The sequence below is a fragment of the Chaetodon auriga genome, chromosome 7 (genome assembly GCF_051107435.1).
Source record: "Chaetodon auriga isolate fChaAug3 chromosome 7, fChaAug3.hap1, whole genome shotgun sequence".
Lineage (NCBI taxonomy): Eukaryota > Metazoa > Chordata > Actinopteri > Chaetodontiformes > Chaetodontidae > Chaetodon > Chaetodon auriga.
The window spans coordinates 16976322-16995170 of NC_135080.1; the positions used below are offsets into that span (position 1 = coordinate 16976322).

General features: G+C 43.3%; 1 protein-coding gene across 1 annotated transcript; it reads left to right on the forward strand.

Moving 5' to 3' along the window:
* The first annotated feature begins 193 nt into the window (after positions 1-193).
* On the forward strand, positions 194-17940 carry serpini1 (serpin peptidase inhibitor, clade I (neuroserpin), member 1). The gene is made up of 9 exons (XM_076735558.1): positions 194-331; positions 10793-11081; positions 12189-12419; positions 12709-12903; positions 15322-15526; positions 15915-16012; positions 16936-17022; positions 17163-17252; positions 17347-17940. Exons 2-9 carry the CDS (start codon positions 10814-10816, stop codon positions 17421-17423), a joined length of 1251 nt encoding a protein of 416 aa, XP_076591673.1. The 5' UTR covers positions 194-331; positions 10793-10813; the 3' UTR covers positions 17424-17940.
* The last annotated feature ends 909 nt before the right edge of the window (positions 17941-18849 follow it).

Below are 18849 nucleotides of genomic sequence, written 5' to 3' on the forward strand. Positions count from 1 at the left end.
AAAAAAAGGTTGAATAAAAAGGTTAGGCTGTACGAAGGTGACGTGCGTTCAGTGACTCGTGAAAAAAACACGCAGTGGAAAGGAGGGACAAGAATTTTCTGATAAAAGTAAATTGAATGTTTGCGTAAGCAACGACGGAAACTGGCAACAGAGATTTATTTCGTTTCACATCGATACTCTTTGGTCGACGTTCATTGGACCAGTCGCTGTGGAGGGGCGGAGTCTGCGGCAAATGAACAAGCAGCGAGCTGCGGCGCTGGAGGAAAGCAGCAGAGAGAGACCGTACACATCCATCCATCCATCCATCCACCGTACCTAACACCGTTTATCGGTAAGAGCTGTTTTATGCAATGACCTACAGCTGGTTCAGTCACAGAACCTGTACAGATATATCTGAACAGCATGACAGGATAACAAACCTTAACTGCTCAGGTGTTGAGAGATAAAAAAGGAATAGCCTTTTTCTGAGTTTTTCCATAGAATAATTTTTTTATGAAGGTGTAGGAATGTGTAACGTTAGTTGTAATATGGGATTTTTTTGGACTGGTATAAGAGGTTTTAGATGCTATAATCAACATGTGTAGGCTTTAAATAAGGGGGCGGGTGGAGACGCACATTGGAGCCAAACATATTTCCTCAAGCCTATTGATTAAAGCCGTTACCCGATTGTCCACCACCCAATGCTATTACATTTTTGCCGGTGGTCTACGATTGCAGTGCTTGTTTTTGTTTGTTTGCTTGTTTTTCTTTGAGCTCAGGCATTGCAGTGTGGTTGTTGTCCTTGAAATATAGGCAAAGGCGCAGTGTGTGCATGTGTGTGAATTAACGAGGCAGATTGTAGTAGCCTGGTCTTACCCTATCCCCACCCCACACACACAAACGCACACACATATCACTTGTTATTCCTTCATGCAGGTGTGTGTGTGTTCATGGTGGTTCTGGTGAAAATTCATGTAGTAGCAGAACCCATAAATTCAGATGGTTAAGATGTCTTAGAGACAGAAACAAAATATATCTATTTTAAATGAAAAAAGGTTAAATCCAAGGATTTATAGGGATGCCATGTGAGGAAAACGAATAAAAAAAACAAGGTCAGAAATGAACAGTTCAGTGTTCCTCCTTCTCATGTCACATTCTCTCAATCCACCTATGATATCTCTTTATCTCTGCAACTAAGATAATGACCTCCTTAATCCGCATTTAGGCCCATTGTGCCAGCAGCTCCATATTCAGTAAAACAGTATCCTTTCAGTCATAATCTCACTGTATTAATCCCATATGCATCTGAATCACTGGTTAATCTCTGTTGATACATTGCCTGCTGTTTCCTCCCGTTGTCCTCCTATGGTGTGTGTGTGTGTGTGTGTGTGTGTGTGTGTGTGTGTGTGTGTGTGTGTGTCCTTCCTATTCCCACTGAGCACTGCATTAATTGCATTTCAATAATTAAATGTCTTTCAAATCAGCCTAGCGAAACAAAATGAGCAGGGAAGGGAGAAGCAACTGACTGGGTCTGAACGCTCTGCACAGCATGCGCTTACGTGTGACTGCCAACCATAACCTTGTATGTATGTATGTGTGTTTGTTTGCTTGAGTGTTGACGTTTTTCAGCCGGTTACTTGTTCTGCTGTGAGAATAAGAGGAAATCTGCTATAAGTGCTGCATTGACTATAGATACATCCTCTCAGGCTAGAATCAAACCTGTTATGTGCTGCAGTGTGAAGTGGAAAAAAAATCTCATTTAATCTTTCTTTGTCCTGAAAAACATTTATGCCCATGGTCACTGAATTTGAATTCACTGAAAATGCACTGGAGCAAAAGGCTGGCAGTGATCAACATGAAAAAGCTGCTTATTATTATGAATTTACAGTATGTAACTAGAAGACTGCACTCAGTTGAGTGTAGATTTCCACCAGGTGTGTCGGGGGGGAAGTGGGTGGGAAGCAGGAATGCAGGGCAGGCTGAGTGTCCAGTGTGTATGCTCGACAGTAGTGAAATGAAGGAGAGACAAAATGCAGCTTCCAAAACACCAGCGATGTAAAATGTCAACTTCAAAGTGAAAATGCCAACAGAAGGATCCGCCAGCTCTAATGCAACGGCCACGAACGTCATCCTGAGCAGAAACCAGATTCCAAACCGAAGCTGTTGCTCACTTGAGGCCCCCTCCGGCTGGTTAAGAGGAGTGATGAGTTAGCAGTCTATGACAGCGTGAAACAGAGCAGTCAATAAGACTGTTTGTTTTTTTGTTTTTTGGGGGGTTTTTTTTCACAAAAATTGTGAATCACTGAAACCACGAGAGGTCCTTGAGCTTACAGTCATAAAAATGCGCAAATAATATTAACCTGAGGGGCGTAGTAGTATGCAAGATTAGCTGTGAACTGATACACACACGGACACGATCACACACACACACACACACACACACACACACACACACACACACACACACACACACACAAATAAGCAAACACTTGATCCCCTCCAGGCTTACGTGGTGGAGATATGTTAAAAACATAAATAAAGATGAGTGTCCCCTGTACAGTCTGCTGCAGCAGGGACTCAGGGGATTAGTTTATACCTGGCCAGATTGGAGGATGAGAGCGGAGAGAGAGATTCAGAAAGAGGTCATGAGTTATATCAGGGAGTTACAGAGATGGAGAGAGGAAATCAAAAGAATGGAAATGATGAATGAATACATGGAGCTGTGGTTATCTGAGATTAAAGACATCCTCGTTGGGGAAAAAAAAGGATGCATACATAAAAGCCCTAAAATATAGATGAATTCAGCCAAGACACTGAATAACCTTTTAATATTGGAAAGTATTCATTTTGAAATGATACGTATTTGTTTTTGTTTTTTCCACAAATTGTGGGTATTAAAATTCTCTACAAAACTTTACACAAGTTTGTACAGATTCAGGGAAAATGCACTTCCATTTCACAGCAATTTTTACACCTTTTACAGTCTGTGCAGCTCACATCGATTATCTGGTTCTCTCTCTCACACACACACATACACACATGCATGTACCCTGGAATCAATGTGCTGATTGATTGGTGGCACTGAGGGATGGGCTGAGTGAAGAAGAGGGACAAGGCGAGAGAGAGAGAGGAATCTGTGAGGACAGTAAAATGGTCGGATTAGGTGATACTCATATTTTCCCCTCACTCAAACTCTACAGCTGCAGTGAACAGCTCAAATACCGAATCAATCTAAATTATCCTCCTCATTGTCTAACTTGTCACCGTCATCGTCTCTGTCGACGTCTTCTCAGTTTTTCTACCTGTTCACAAGCGAACCCTCCACCTCCCGAAGCCACAGTTCAGTTTCCCAGCGATTCAAACACCCTTGCGATCACCATACCGACTCTCTGCTCTCTCTATCTCAGCTTCTTCACCTGGCTATCACTTCTTATTCAGCATCAGCCGCCTCGCCCCCCCCCCCCCCCCACGCACGTTTCCCTCACAGGACTAGTTGATAGTGACCTTTCTTGTTCTCCGGTGTCTCCCTGGTCTTTAGTCCATTTGAAAAAGCCTCCAGTCTTTTCACTTTTACCACTGACCCCAAATAGAGGCCGATCCAATTACAGCTCAAACCTCCTAACTGCGCTCCCACAGCGCCGTAGCTGTTAGTGTATGTGTGTCTGTGTGTGTGTGTGTGTGTGTGTGTGTGTGTGTTTCTGATAGAGAAAGAAAAGACACTGAGTGTGTGTTGGCAAAGTGCGGGGAGAAGTCAACCATCTTGCCATGCTATGACGGGGGTCGTTATATATCATTGGCTCTGAATCAAAGCTGGTATCTGCATGGAAGCTGCCTCTATTCAGCTTTCCAGGGCACTTCCTGTCTCTGTCTATCCGTCTTTGTGTCTTCCTCTCTTTTGCTATTTTTCTACCCAGAAGTCTTCCTTGTCTTTGTTGGTTTTTCTGTCCCAGCTCGTCTTTTTCTTCTCTCTCAGTCTGTTTAACTGTCTTTATACCTCGTTATCTGTGTGTGTGTGTGTGTGTGTGTGTGTGTGTGTGTGTGTGTGTGTGTGTATATCTCCCTCTGGGTGTCTCTGTTAGCAGGGATTAATAAAGGGTTGTTAACCTCTGTTTGCCCTCTGTGGAGTGTACAGTGAGCATCCTGGGACTTCAGGCAGGTTCCATAGCACTTTATGTCACTTTCTAACAAGGGGCTGAATGAGCTAAGGCACTGAGCTGAGGATGGGCTCTAGATAAGTAATTTTGTCAGACAGTTGAATGGATAGAAATTGCAGGGGTAGTAGAATTTAAAAGTAGAATAGAGGTAATCAGCCATATTGCAATACTGGATATAAGTCTTCAATGTAGTGTGAACATGCATGGGAAATTACACACTAATGATAGGACTTACTGTGTTTATACAGTGATTTTAAGAGTTCTTCTTCTGGCACTGATTAAACCCCATCTCTGTTCATCAATATCATATATTTAGAAGGTTTTCCCATTAAAATAAAATCCCTTCATGCCTTTAAATGACTTAGATGTAACTCTACACCTTTGCCTTTGTTTAGTGTGTGCAGATCTAAATATTCCCCCACCTCTCTCTCCACCCACTCCACCTGCAGCTTTGACTCTGCACAAACACACAAACCTCTGCTTGGCTTCTGTTTTGGTGCGTCATGTCGCGTGTTGCCTGTCAGAATTCTCCTAACGATATAGCTTCATATAGATTAACACATACACAGTATATTGTAGTTATTCAGGTCTAGGCGTCTGTGTATTACAGCACATATCTTGTGTTTCCTTCTCAGTTACAGAAATAAAATAATTTGCAACACATTTCACACTTGATTATAATTTCCTGTGCACATACAGACTGAATTAATTGGTCCCTTTATGAGTTAAATGCTGTAAATGAACCAGTCGTTATTGGAGAGACAATTTCTACTTTGAGCGTCAGTATTTCCCCTCAGATTTATGAAACAATGAATTAATCGTGGCTGAATTCCATTTAGCTGATTCAGTTTCAGGACATTTACTGTGCCCGCGCCCCCGCTGTCACACCGTCATGACTTAGTGGGACTCTTGAATAGAACAGAGCCCTCGCTTGTGATATTAGCTGTACTGTTTTTACGAGTATGACGAGTCAAAACGTCTGCTGGGAAAATCGGACAGTGAAAGAGGGCCTTGTTGAAGTAACACTAGCCCCAAAATAAAGCTTCACCCTTCACAGGAACACCGAAACATTAGTCACCAGTATTAAAATTACGCTCTGGGTCTGCAGGTATGTAGTTGGTCTAGTTTACTGTTGTTTTGATCTTATTTGGTGAAGAAACTGGTCTTGATTTTTTTTTTTTTTTTGAAGATTTGCAGTTTAATTAAAAAGTAATTCAATGATTGCTGACACTTTTACATTTGAATTAGAAATACCTGCATGATAGCAGAAACCATTGTTTTGGGGAGCAGCTGCATCCTGCTTTTGAAGATTTTCAACCTGAGAGGACTTTTTCAAACGATTAACACGCGCTGTGTGAAATATTGTGGCCTCGACAAAATGAAATCACGTTGAAGTGGCAGTTAGCTTCCCTTTGAAGGGCGCAGGGGTGGATTTTCTATCAGACAAATTAATAATTATCATTTACTTATCATTCTGACCAAATTTCCCATAATCCCTCTGGATTTTGAGATTCCTCCATCACAGAAATGTATGCCGTAATGGATTACAGTCTTATCCGCCACAGTTTACAACTGCACACTGTAATACTGTTAAAGTATAAAAAAACGTATATTTTTAGCAAAATTTGCTTCTAGATGCCACTTAGCCATTTAGCTGCTGTTGCCAGGTTGCAGCAGATGGTGCAAATGAGTAGGTGCAGAACTTGATTGATGAATTGTACCCACTTTATGGGCCCGGTAATGGAAGTCCACACCCGCCATCGGAGTTTAGTACTTCCTTTCTCCTCGACTGCAACGGAGTTTAAGGCTCTACCCGGTGGAGGGCTTTATTACGGACTCCCTGTGTAAATTTTATGCTCTGCCTTGGGAGTCTCCACATCAGCGGGTGAGTAATAGGTGAGAGATGGGTGTCTAATCAAACTGGGAAAGTGTGACACTCACAGAGACATGAGTGAGTGTAAGTTTAATCATTTTTAGTGCGAGGATGCTTGTGTCTTCCTGCATTTTACTCAGTTCAAGACCAGAACAATAAGTAGAAAGCAGCCGCTATGGCGCCTCCAAGGAAAACTAGAAACTCATGAATGATAATCAGGCTGCATTATCTCTGTGCTTCAAAGCCTTTTATAAGTTTGACATATTCATGGTGAAATGGTGCCAGATTACTGTGCTGTTTTCAACAGAGGGTCCATCGCAGAAACTCAAGGTTGTTCGGGGCCAGAGATAATCATAGACATCATTCTCCGCTCTTAATTCCTTAAGGGATAGGCCTTGATAAAATGGGATGTTAGCATTTTCACAGAATTTGTCAAAGCAGTTTGTAAGTGTACTTGGAGCCTAAGTGAACCGGCGTGCTGTGATTTGAGCTGAAGCAGAGCAGTGAACTTAAGAGGGAGATGCTGTTGGGGGACTCCGTGGTGATCACTTCCAGAGGGAAGAAGAAGAGCTGGAGCCTGCCTGTTTCTGCAAAATTACTGAGTGCAGTCACTGTTACTGCATGTGTGTCTGGGGAGTGTGTGTGTGTGTGTGTGTGTGTGTGTGTGTGTGTGTGTGTGTGTGTGCGTTTTCGTACTAGACAATGTCAGAGAGTGCACTGAGTGACAGAACTGGAGCTGGTGTGAAGAGTTCTCGCAAAAAGAGATGGGTTACGTGAGACAGAAAACGCTGAGTCGTGTGTGAAAAAAGGAAAGAGTTTATCTCTCTACATGGAAGGAGGAAGATATCTTTTAAGGGCAAAAATTCTCTCTGTCAGCCTGGAAAAAACGAAAAATGTCTGTCACTCGCAGTTGCCTTGGTAACCTTGGCTTGGAAGCGTATGTGGAAATGTGTACTTGAAAGCACGTGTGTACCTGTGGATCTGAACCACGAATGCGGATGTCCATGTTTTAATAAATTCCCCTGGCCTCCCAAGCATGCCGTCTCAAGGTGTTGGGTTTAAATGGCAGGGAGGATTAACGTACGTGCTGTGGATTTGGGTGACGTCACATTTTAATTGTGGAAATGTCAACCGCCGATCTATTCTCTGTGAGAATTAGGATTACACGGAGAGATTAGAGGCTGCTTTTAAAGGCCACTGAGTTTAATTGCACGGAATTAATCAAGTTGTCAGGATTAAACTCTTACAACTTAAACCACGAGAGATCTTCTGACATATTCAGTTCTTTTAGTCACGAGAGAACATTTCATAGCCGAGTGTTGGGTTTCCCCCGCTTACCTGGGAGGCATGCTGGGAACCCCACCTGAGTAGATTGGAGCCAAAGTCGGGCTCGTCATCAATGGCCAAACTGGCAAAGTGTGGGATCCCCTTGCAGACATCGTGCCACAACTCAAAAGGTCAGAATGGTGTCACCATTACAAGTAATAGCCAGCCACCCATGGTGTTATTATCCACTCACACACGCACACTTGCACACAGACACACACAGGTGCACACACTGCGACGCTCCACACTACTTTCTCTGGCTTAACTGCATGGCTGGGTCTTTCCTTACAGAGAGCAGGGCTGTCTGTCTTAGAAAAGTTCAGCTCCCACAGCTCAGAAGGTCAGGAACATTACCTCCATTTACATCTCTGCCAGCCTCCCCCCCTCCTCCTCCTTCCCTCGGCTTTTCTTCCTCTCCCTGGATCTCCCTCGCTCTCTCTGCAGTGTCTGAGGCCCAGTGCGACATGTGAGAGCAAATGAACACACGTGACTAAACCGTATAGTCACTGCAATACATCAGTTTTGTGCCTTCGGGCGTCATTTGATTTTTCTGTTTCAAGTCGTGCATCGTTAACGCAACAAGGCCGTTTGAAGGGTTTTAACCACAACTTCTGTGCCTGCCAACCTGATCGACTGTCCTGCTAATGAGTCAAATCTGAGTGAAAGCACTGAAGAATAAGGCTGGTGTTATTCGATATTTCTGTTACTGTCAACAAGCTCCATGAAAAGAACCCAAACAACAATGCATCAGTCTGTCTCTCAGTACTTTCTGACAGCCCCAAGTCCATTTGTTCCAACTGAAGCTGTAAAATCAGGAACAGCTTATGAATATGTAGTTTAAAGGCTTAAGCTACACAGACACTATGCGCTAGAAAGATCAATTCATTGTTTTTTGTTTTTCATTTTAATTATTTTTCTCAAGATAACCAGCCTCGTCACCCAGGTCACCATTTTTCATTTATACAGTGCTGTGCAAAACTCCACAAACTGTTCACAACAAAGTGAAAGTGCCATGTGACTCCAGTCCAAACTCCGTAAACTCCAATGAATTTCCATTAGCAGACTCAAGTGGATTCAGGTCCTGCTGGCAGTGTGGCCGGTGCCATGCCTGTCAAAAGCAGTTTGTCAGAATACTTCTAGATGGAGAACAAACAAGATGAGATCTTGACTGTCAGTTTACATAAAGTGGAGGTGACGTGTGGCAATGTGTGTTATACAGGAGAATGAGGAATGATGCTGCAAGTCCTCTAACCGAGATGCAGGTCATTGAAAACCTGGTGACAGTCTGTGTTTTTCTTATCACTGGCAAACTCTAAAAAGACCAGAGCCAATGATGACGACAATTGATTCAAAGCCCCTTTGTTCCTTTTGAAGATCTTTAAAAATGACTCAGAAATAAATAGCTTCATTTTTAACAAAAGCTACATAATTTCCCACAAAAGCACTTGTTGAACTTGTTACTCAAACAGGAAAAAAATTGCGCATTTCTTGGGAACTATTTTCAGCTGCAAACTGGGTGCTGTGGTGAGTGTTTACAAGAGCAGGACAGTGCATGTGGAACTGAGTAAAAATAGATGACATTGTTCAATGTTGATGGGAATGAAGAAACACCCCAATGCCACAGTGAGGCTCTTTCATGTGTTTTTAATATTTCATGGACAAAAACAGTGATCTAGAGACTACAAACACAAAAGACTAGGATTTGTCGACAATAAGAGAAAATATAGCTCCGCCAGGCTAATCCTTTAATGGATGTGACGTGAACGCATCCCCCAGGTTGGACTCATTTATTTTGGAGGGAAAATTGTTTGTCACATGCCAGAGCACAGCAGAGGAAAGCACAGCACACAACAGCACTAATTTTCTGGCTGCTGCCCATTGTTGTTGACACTCAGGTACATTGTTTGCATGGTCACCTGTCGGGCCACACATACAGTAGCAGCCAGCAGATTCCAGCCCTGCATGGGACTGCTAATAGAGTCCTCTATACAAAGTGTATAATGGCAACAGCACAGCAGAGAGACAAACAGCAAAACAAATGTCCGTGTGTTATTTCACACTTTATCACCATCTCTTGATATCTTTCTCTCTCTCTCTCTCTCTCTCTCTCTCTCTCTCTCTCTCTCTCTCTCTCTCTCTTTATGCTATCTGTCATTGTCTTTGTTTGGGCAGCAACAGCAGCAGCAGGGAGGTGGCACAGCGTGTGCACGTTGCTTGTCATTTTAAAAGGTATAAAGGGGGGAGGGTTAAAGAGAAAGAAAAGGTAGCAAGGGAGGAGCAGTTTGGTGAAGATGGATAACGTGGACGAGGGGGAGATGAAGAAGAGGGCGAGGAGTGTCATGGCATGGAAGCGTGAGGGAGGGGATGGAGGGGGAGGTAAAGGCCTCTTCCTAATCAGTCATTCTGCACAGACGGTACACACTCGTCCACTCACGTGCAAGGACTAAAATACACGCTCGCAAAGAGCAGAATTTTAAGAAAAGACGCTGATTTAACTCAATATGATAAGAACAGCCATAAAATATGTATGAGCTCATTTAGCAGATGTGCTCTGAACATCAATACTGACTGCAGTCAGCAGTACAGCTGTAGTTACCACACACTCGTGTTATTTATATACTACCTCACTGCCTCTCATTCTCTCTCTCTCCGTCTCTTTCTGTCTGTTATTGCTGGAACTGTGCACAACTGGCTTTAACTCTTAGGTCGTGTGTGTCTTCCCTGACCCACTGCCCTTTCATCTGAATTCATTTGAGTCTCATCTAACCATCTCCTTCTATTCCAGTCTTTAGTTTTACAGCACTGTTTGAGCACTTCTCCAGCATCTCTATGACAAACAGAGTCCTCTTTTCACTTCTGCTACCAAGTAGAAATGGTTACCGGCTGTTTTTTATCAACGCGTTCCTTTTTTTGCCTTCATAATTGAAATTGGCAGAATGACTGACTGATGGTTGTTTTCTGTCTCTCTCCTCTGCTCTCCTTTCGTCATCACGCATCCCTCCTCTCTCTACTTTCATCCCCCTCTCCCTCCCTTCCAAAATCCTCTTGTCCTTCATCTCTTTTTCTCCCTTATGCAATAATCTTTCACTACCTTTATCTCTCTCCCTCACTCCCTCCCCTCGGCAATCCTCTTCTCTCTGCCTTCACCTCTCTATCCTTTCTGCAATCCTCTTCTCTCTACTTTTGGCTCTGTTCCCCCCCAAATCATTTCCTCTGTTTCATCTTGTCTTCCCTCCATCCTCATCTGTTTTCCTTCCTTCCACCTCCTTCACTGCCCATCCCCCTCCCATCTCTCCAATCACTCATTTCCTGTTCCTTAACCCCCCATCCATCCATCTTTCCTCCAAACATATTTTTCCTCCCTCTATGCCTCATTCACTTCCCATCTCTTTTTCCCCTCTCTCCATCATCACATTCAATTTCTCTATTTCTTTCCATCCAACCCCTCCTCCTCACTCAGCTATCCGGGGTCTGAGCTGCGATGTCGATCCTGGATGTTTTGTCCCAGCTCCTCCTCCTCTCCATCCTGTTGCCGAGCTACGGTTGCCGGGCGGCGGACATTCCGGAGGACACGACATCAGAGTTCTCGGTCAGACTGTACCACAGGCTGCAGGCGGCGGGGGATCAGGACAACATCATTTTCTCCCCACTGAGTGTGGCTGTGGCCCTGGGCATGGTGGAGCTGGGAGCCAGGGGGGCTTCACTGGAGGAGATTCGACAGGCAGTAGGATTCAGCCACTTGCTGCCAGGTGAGACACACATTCATACCAACACATCCTTATACCTGAACGACTGACTCACGTCGTCAACATTGTGAAACAGTTGCACTTTGCTTAAGTTTGGGCAACAAAACTACCTGATCAGGTGTAGCAAAAGATCATGGCTTTAAATAAATCCTCTTTTGCTCGCATCATAATTACTAAAGCCGCTAGAGGTTGCTGCCTATTGATAAACATAAGCATGGACAACATAAACTTGCACAGTCGACCCATGTGGCCGTTTTTCTAGTGAGGACGGGCTGATTCACTGACAAAGATTCACCAGCATCAGGGTCAGCGGTGGGTGAAGGAAGAGGAGTCGGATCCAAAGGGGCACGCCGCCTACTTACACATTTAGTTTTTGAGAAGAAAGCCTACATCACAAACTCGAGACGTGGAGTTCGAAAGACATTGGCATTTAGGATAGGAAGGGGGGTCCAATGAAAGATGCTATCCAGTTGATTTTTCGGGAAATGTAGGATCCAGTGCTTTTTGAAGCTTGCCCCATTATCTCAGCCTCTGCTGCTTCAGTTTCAACCATTCTGTTTTTAATATTTCTCTTGTTAGTCTCCCAAATTTAAGGACGTGCAGCATTAAATTGCTAAAATATCCCTCTGATGGAATAGAATATGACACACGCACAAACGTGCACTTACTGTACATGTTTATGTCCCCGCACATAAGCAAGCAGTCAAAAGCTAGTTATCATTTCCATCTTAAAGGTGTAGTCATGTATTTTTTTTGTTTGATGCTGCCAATTATCATTTTCCAAGGTAAATGCATTTGTTGGATATTCAAAACTTAATACACTGGTTTTACTGACCATGAGCTTCCTTGACCCTGAAAACAGAAAGATGAACATTACGAGAAATTCACTTTATGAAATGTGAATTAAAAAAGTGCATGAGATTTCACTTCCACTGTGACTGTTTCTCTTTTATTTGTATTTTATATTCAGGAAATTTGGAATTTCTTGCTGTACCGTTGTTTAACAACAGAATCCCCTCTGTGGATCTGAAAGTAATTCCATTTTAAAACCACCTTGTCGTCCTCTGGACACCTACAGTACGAATGTGCGTGTCTCCCTCTGTTCTCCAGGCGTGGAGTTCTCTCTGCTGCAGAACCTGACAGCGGCTCTGTCAGACGATGACACCCACTACGTGGTCCGATTGGCCAACAGCCTCTTCCTGCAGGAGGGCGTCACCTTTAACCCAGAGTTTCTGCATCTGATGAGGAAGTACTTCAGGGCTGACGTGGAAACGGTAGACTTCAGTGAATCAGCAGCCGTGGCCGAGCAGATCAACAGCTGGGTGGAAAATCATACTGAGAGTGAGTGAGAGTGAGAAGGAGACAGATGAGGGGAGAGCGATAGTACGAATACATAATCACACCTGCAGTCCCAGCATACTGTAAAGCAAAATTGTCAAAGCAGTTACATCATATTTGATCTCATCACCTTGTACAAAAACAAAATTTACTAAATACAATTCCAACCCTCCGTTGCACAAAATCCTCATCCTTGTGTGCGACTTCAAAAGCTGCGTCACAGCAGGCGCTGTCCTCAGGCTAATGAAAGCTAATGTAGATCCTAATACATGGGACTAATCTGTCCCTCCAGGTAAGATCCGGGAGCTGCTGTCAGCCGAGGACTTCAGCAGCGTGACCCGCCTCACTCTGGTGAACGCCATCTACTTCAGAGGCTCCTGGAAAAACCAGTTCCGGCCAGAGAACACCAGAACCTTCTCCTTTAGCAAAGACGATGGCTCCGAAGTCCAGACACTCATGATGTACCAACAGGGGGATTTCTACTATGGTAGGGTTGAGCTACGTGTGTGTCTGTGTGTGGATATTTGTGGCTCTTTTTCTGGAGCCCTTGAATTTCTGCTCATATTGCCTGAGGTTATTTAAAATGTTAATTTTGGGTGTAAAATATTCATATTTGGAGTGTTATTCCCAGGAAAGGTTCCTCTTCTCTGCTCAGTGAGCTCTGCTGCTAATATTTCCCTTACTTGCACAAACTCCTCTGTACGTCTGTTTGATTAAGTATTATATTTTGAAAGCAATTCTGTTAATGTCATTAAATATTAGCGGCACTATGACAGCCTGTGTTAAGTCACGTAGGACTATATTAGGTTTTGCTAAATTTTTGCTGACAGTCGGTAGAACAAACAACACTTTTCTTTCCACTGATGTTGCGCTTCTTTTCATTTTTGCCCCTTCACACACCTGTCTGTTGGGCTCTGGGGGATGTTTTATTAATGTCTGCTTCTAATTATATTACAGGATGTCATGTTTTTATTTTTAATAATTTGGAGCAATTTTAGAGAAGTTAAGCCACCATGAATTCCCAGATCTCACTGAAAAGGCCTTTCACCTCTCTCTAATACTTTGAGGGCTGCAGCTAACTAATGAATTGTTCAGTCTATATGATGTCACAAAATAGAGGAAAGTACATCGTACAGCTCAAGGTGACATCCCTACATCCTTATGAAGGATTTTCAGTTTACATCAATGTAAAGCAAGAAACCCTGATACTTGAGAAGCTGGACAGTTTTGAATTATTTCAGTGATTAATGAACTATCTAAATTGTTGCTGGCACTAATTGTGAATGTTCTCAGTTTAAAGATTTTCTGCTTTTTTATGTCCGGTACTGCTCATTGTTGTGTTTTGACACCATGTAGCTTTATCTACTGTCCAGCACATGCATTAAAAAACACTTGTCTGGGTTCACCGTCTGAGGTTCTTGATGAAGTTTGTATACCTTATATGTTTTCAAGGCTATTTTATCAAAGTCATAATCTGGCAGTTCTGACATGGGAATAATATACTTGTCAGGTTTTGGTGTTATTCTGTGTTTTGCCAGCACTGTGAGGTGCAAGACTGTCTGTCCGGAGTCCTGCAGGTTGGCTGTAATGCTGTTCCATCTGAATGATTCCAGTCTGTAATTTGTGCATCTAGTCATTTTTTTTGCCTGACGTACTGCCAAACACAGTTACAACAGATTCTCACCACGCTGCTACTAAAATTGACGCATTTGAGTTATTTTGGTGCCATCTGCATGTGTGTAAGGAGATTGCACGCTTGCACACACCTACGTTCACAGGGCGCACACAGTCATCCACGCAGACTCAAGATCAAGGAAATGTGTGTGCGTGTGTGTGTGTGTGTGCGCGCGGTGAGTGTGGATGTGTGTTCTTAAGAACTACAGAACAGGGACAGGTCCTTGGGGAGAAGGCTGCGTTTGCCTGCTCATTTTGAAACACAATCATATTGGTTAAGTAAAATGTTTTGGGAAGCCACACCCCGCTCTCTGCTGCAGTGTTGCCTCACTCTGCATCAGCAGCCGCTACGCAGAATGCCACATGTAAGTTAATGAAGGATGATGAGTCTCTTTTGTTGTAATTTCCCCTTTTAAGCAGCTTCAAAAGAAAAATCATGTGCAAAGATTGGGATAAAGTCTGGCAGTGTTAAATTCTCTATAATCTTCATCTAACACTGCAGAAACCCTGAGTGAAGTAATCTTATGTTTAGATTTAAAATCTAGTTGGACTTGTTTCGAGTATAAAAGGATTATCTCATCTTGGGCAAGAAATACTGTCTCTCTTAATTCAAGTAAATGGCTTGTCTTGATAAGAGTTTTTATCTGTGGATTTTGTTTAATTAGATAAAAGGGACAAGACTGTTAAAGATCCACCTCAAGGCTATGAAGATATCTCTTCTTAGTCTCTTTAGTCGATCTCTAAAAAGCTCGTACAGACATTTGTGTGTGTAATCGCATGTGCGTTTGTCTCTGAATGTGTGTGGGCGGCTGTATTTGCCTGTGTGTACGTACACATGCAGGGATGTGTTTTTTTTCTTTGATCCTACATTGGTTTACTGGGTTTTATGTCCTGCCTGAAGACAGTGAAGTACATGTTGGCGTGAAAATGGCACTGCATTGACAAACATACACAAACAGCATTGTTTCCTGCCTAACTGAATTACTTTTGGATTTCAGCAAAGCACTCTCAGTACTCCATGACTGTATACAGTATGTATGCATGGAAATTTTAACACCACGAGTAACCAAAGCCTTTAAGTGGAGCCTCACTGATTTTGAATTAGCGCATCAGGGAAATGACCACACATGCTGTAATCAACACAGTCGATTGGTGCATGTGTGTCTCCCTGCTTGCACATGGTGCGCATATCTTTCAGTGTCTAAGTCTCCATACGTTCCCTCCTAACCAGGTGAGTTCAGCGATGGCTCACAGGAAGCTGGCGGCGTGTACCAAGTGTTGGAGATGCCCTACGAGGGGGAGGACATGTCCATGATGATCGTTCTGCCTCGACAGGAGGTGCCACTGGCCTCCCTGGAGCCCATCATCAAGGCACCGCTGCTGGAGGAGTGGGCTAACAACGTCAAACGGCAGAAGGTGGAAGTCTACCTACCGAGGTGAGAGAGGAAACACATATACATCCATGCACTCCCACTCATGGGAGGAGTGGTCTGATGATGCTCTATTCCACATACAATAATTTCAGTTTGTGACACCATTGCGCTTCAGGAGTTGATTTACTTCCACATGCCTTGGCTACTTGTACAATACATCAATGAATGATTACCTCCAATACCTAGATGTTTTAGGGTTATGGTTAATACTTACATTTCCCAGAATTCAGAGCCCATGGAGAATGTCCCTGGAGTAATTACTGTTTCCAGTTTAGCAGGTGGAAAGAGCCATAACGACAGCAATGAATTCTTCCTATCATTAAATTCCTGCGTCCCACAAATTTCTGACCATTAACATGTGACTTACTTCAATTCTGACTGCACCTTTCAGGTTCAAAGTGGAGCAAAAGATCGACCTGAGGAGCACTCTGCAGGAACTAGGAATAAAGAACATCTTCACCAACGATGCTGATCTCTCTGCCATGACAGGTAGCACTCAGCTGCATGGAAAACCAGAGACACACACAGACGGTGCAAAACACTGAAATATGTGACACATGCCCCTATGTGATTATGTAAAACACACATATATATAGACAGAAATTGTAAGAGAATTCAACTCGGAGAAGGCTTCAGCATGAGAAGTTGATTCAATATTTCTGTTTCTTGGCTGCAGTGAAGTAGCCTCCGGTACTTTCTAAGGTAACCAAGGTAACTGGCACCGAGTGGGCAGGTCAGAGCTGTCACATCATCTGGTAAAAATAGATCCAGGGAGAGAGACACATGTATACTGTACATAGAGACAGAGAAGTAGAGAGACATATAAACGTCTCTGTATAAGTGACGTCAAATGCTGCAACCTTAAAGAGAACTGAAGCAAACCAAAGTACACATTAAGAGACAAAAACAGAAGGTCCTTAAAAAGACCCACCGTGCTCATTGATGACACGGTCCAAAACAGCTTGTTCTTACTGGTCAGGTGGAGCGGGTGTTCTGTTGTGAAACACAGTCTGCAGGCTGTATTGGACTTCTGGCTGCTCAGCACATCCTGTACTAGCTCAAACACCCTCAGTTCTGCCTGTGCTTTATGGTCTGTTCTAGCAAGTAGATGGATAAGAGAGGGTGTTTCAAATGTTTTAGTCAAATCATCAGGATTATCCGTCATCACGTTTCCGGGATGTGTCCACATGCTGTGGTTTGTAATGTTGATTTCACTGTTATGTCAATATAGCAGCACACACTGTGCCCGAAGCTTGAATAGTTTGCTGATGCACACACGGTCATCCTCAAATTAGACTCAACATCACACCATCCTCACATGTCAGAGGACTGATAAGTATTCTACAGACAAGCTGGTGTGTGTGTGTGTGTGTGTGTGTGTGTGTGTGTGTGTGTGTGTGTGTGTGTAACAGATGGTAAGGACCTGTACATTGGGAAGGCGGTGCAGAAGGCTTACCTAGAGGTGACTGAGGAGGGGGCAGAGGGAGCCGTTGGGTCAGGTAGACATCTTTTTATTCTTCATTCTAATCTTCCTGATCATTCTCGTCATTCTCTGCAGCAAACTCTACTTCGGGTTTGCTAAACACTGCCCCCCTCTGTCAGAAAATAACTGCTCTCTGCCCTCTCCTCTCTCTCTTAGGGATGATTGCCCTGACCAGGACTCTGGTGCTGTACCCGCAGGTCATGGCCGATCATCCGTTCTTCTTTGTCATTAGAAACCGGAGGACAGGTGAGTGTGTCTCTGTGCATGTAAATGTGCCTCTGATATAACATGCAGTATGTGTGTTCTGACCTGACTTTCTATCTGTCCGTTCCTTCTCTAGGGTCCATCCTCTTCATGGGCAGGGTCATGACCCCTGAAGTCATCGAGCCCAACGACCACGACTTTGACTCCATGTAACCACGGGGTCGCGAGGTCGCTCAGTCTCAGCAAATCAGATCCTGACGTCATAAACGCTCCTTGTCTTCTATCGTCATCTTCAGCTGTGTTTTATACTCTTGCAGGAAAAAAAAGAGATAAACTGAATATTATACAATATATTCTATATTGAAATATGACATGACATATAATGTGACTGTGTTTTGATACTGGAAGCTTTAAACTCTTGGGCACAGACATGCAGAAAGAGGAAGTTGTAAATATTCTCTAGTAAAGGATGGTTTGTATATGAGAGGGAAGAACACGACATGTAATCCACGCACAACCCCTTTAAGTTGAGCAGCTTCTCACTCCCTTGCGGCCACACACACGATGCACAAAAACAGTTTTCTCTCTAATCCTTCAAAAATCATTTACTCTCACTTTCTTACTCCAAATACAGAATCTGCACACTGTAAATTTTAATTATATCCCTGTACATTTGACATTCTCTCTCTCTCCCTCTCTCTCTCTCTCTATATGCTCAGTATTTATTGCAGAATAAACGTACAAACATTTCGTCCTTAAACACAATGAATCTTAGTAATATATCTGCTCCAGACAGTATTCTAGTCATTTTTTACACTGTAGGCACATGGCTAATATGCTGATGAACTAATATGCCTTATCACATCTGAGTGGTTGATTAAGCCCCAGTTGGGCATCTCACAGGTGAGCAGAGGAGACTGTGTAACTAAGGCGGGTTGCTATAGAGACGGACTGGAGCATGCAGGCGCACTGAAAAAGATCTGCTGCACCATTTTGGATGTACATACAGGGAGAAACAGTAACACCAGCTGTATTCAGTCTTTTACTCAATAAAAACATGAATGTGTTCCCATTGAAAAAGTGTACTTCTTTATGTGTAGAGGCTGTTTTTAATCTGGTTGAGTGTATTGGCCATCTATGGCATTTAGGATGTCGTACAGCTTTCATTTTCTTCAAATGAAGCATTTAGTGAGGCTGGAAAACATGCGATGCTTCAGGAGTTTATGAAACCTGTTAGGAGAACAATTACCTGTTCAGTGCCTGAATATATAATGGACTTTATATAATGGCCGAAGGTTGGCTGTTATGGTTCAACAGCCAATCTTAGGGCAGAAGTTGGCCGTTCAACCGTAACTCAGCTTCCCAGGGCAGACAATGTCCTGCCAAGGCATCTTGGAGTGGATTCAGGCCTGTGGCATCACCTAGCTACCACACACACACACACACACACACACACACACACACACACACACACACACACAGATCATATTGCTAGGAAAGGGAAGGATATACTGTGACCAAGGACAAATGAGATCTGCATGATGATTCTGATGATGCTGTTTTTAAGAAAATAAGAGCAGGTCATGATGTATGAACATTTATTTCAACTCTCTCTACTGAGGAAATATTGTGCTGTGGT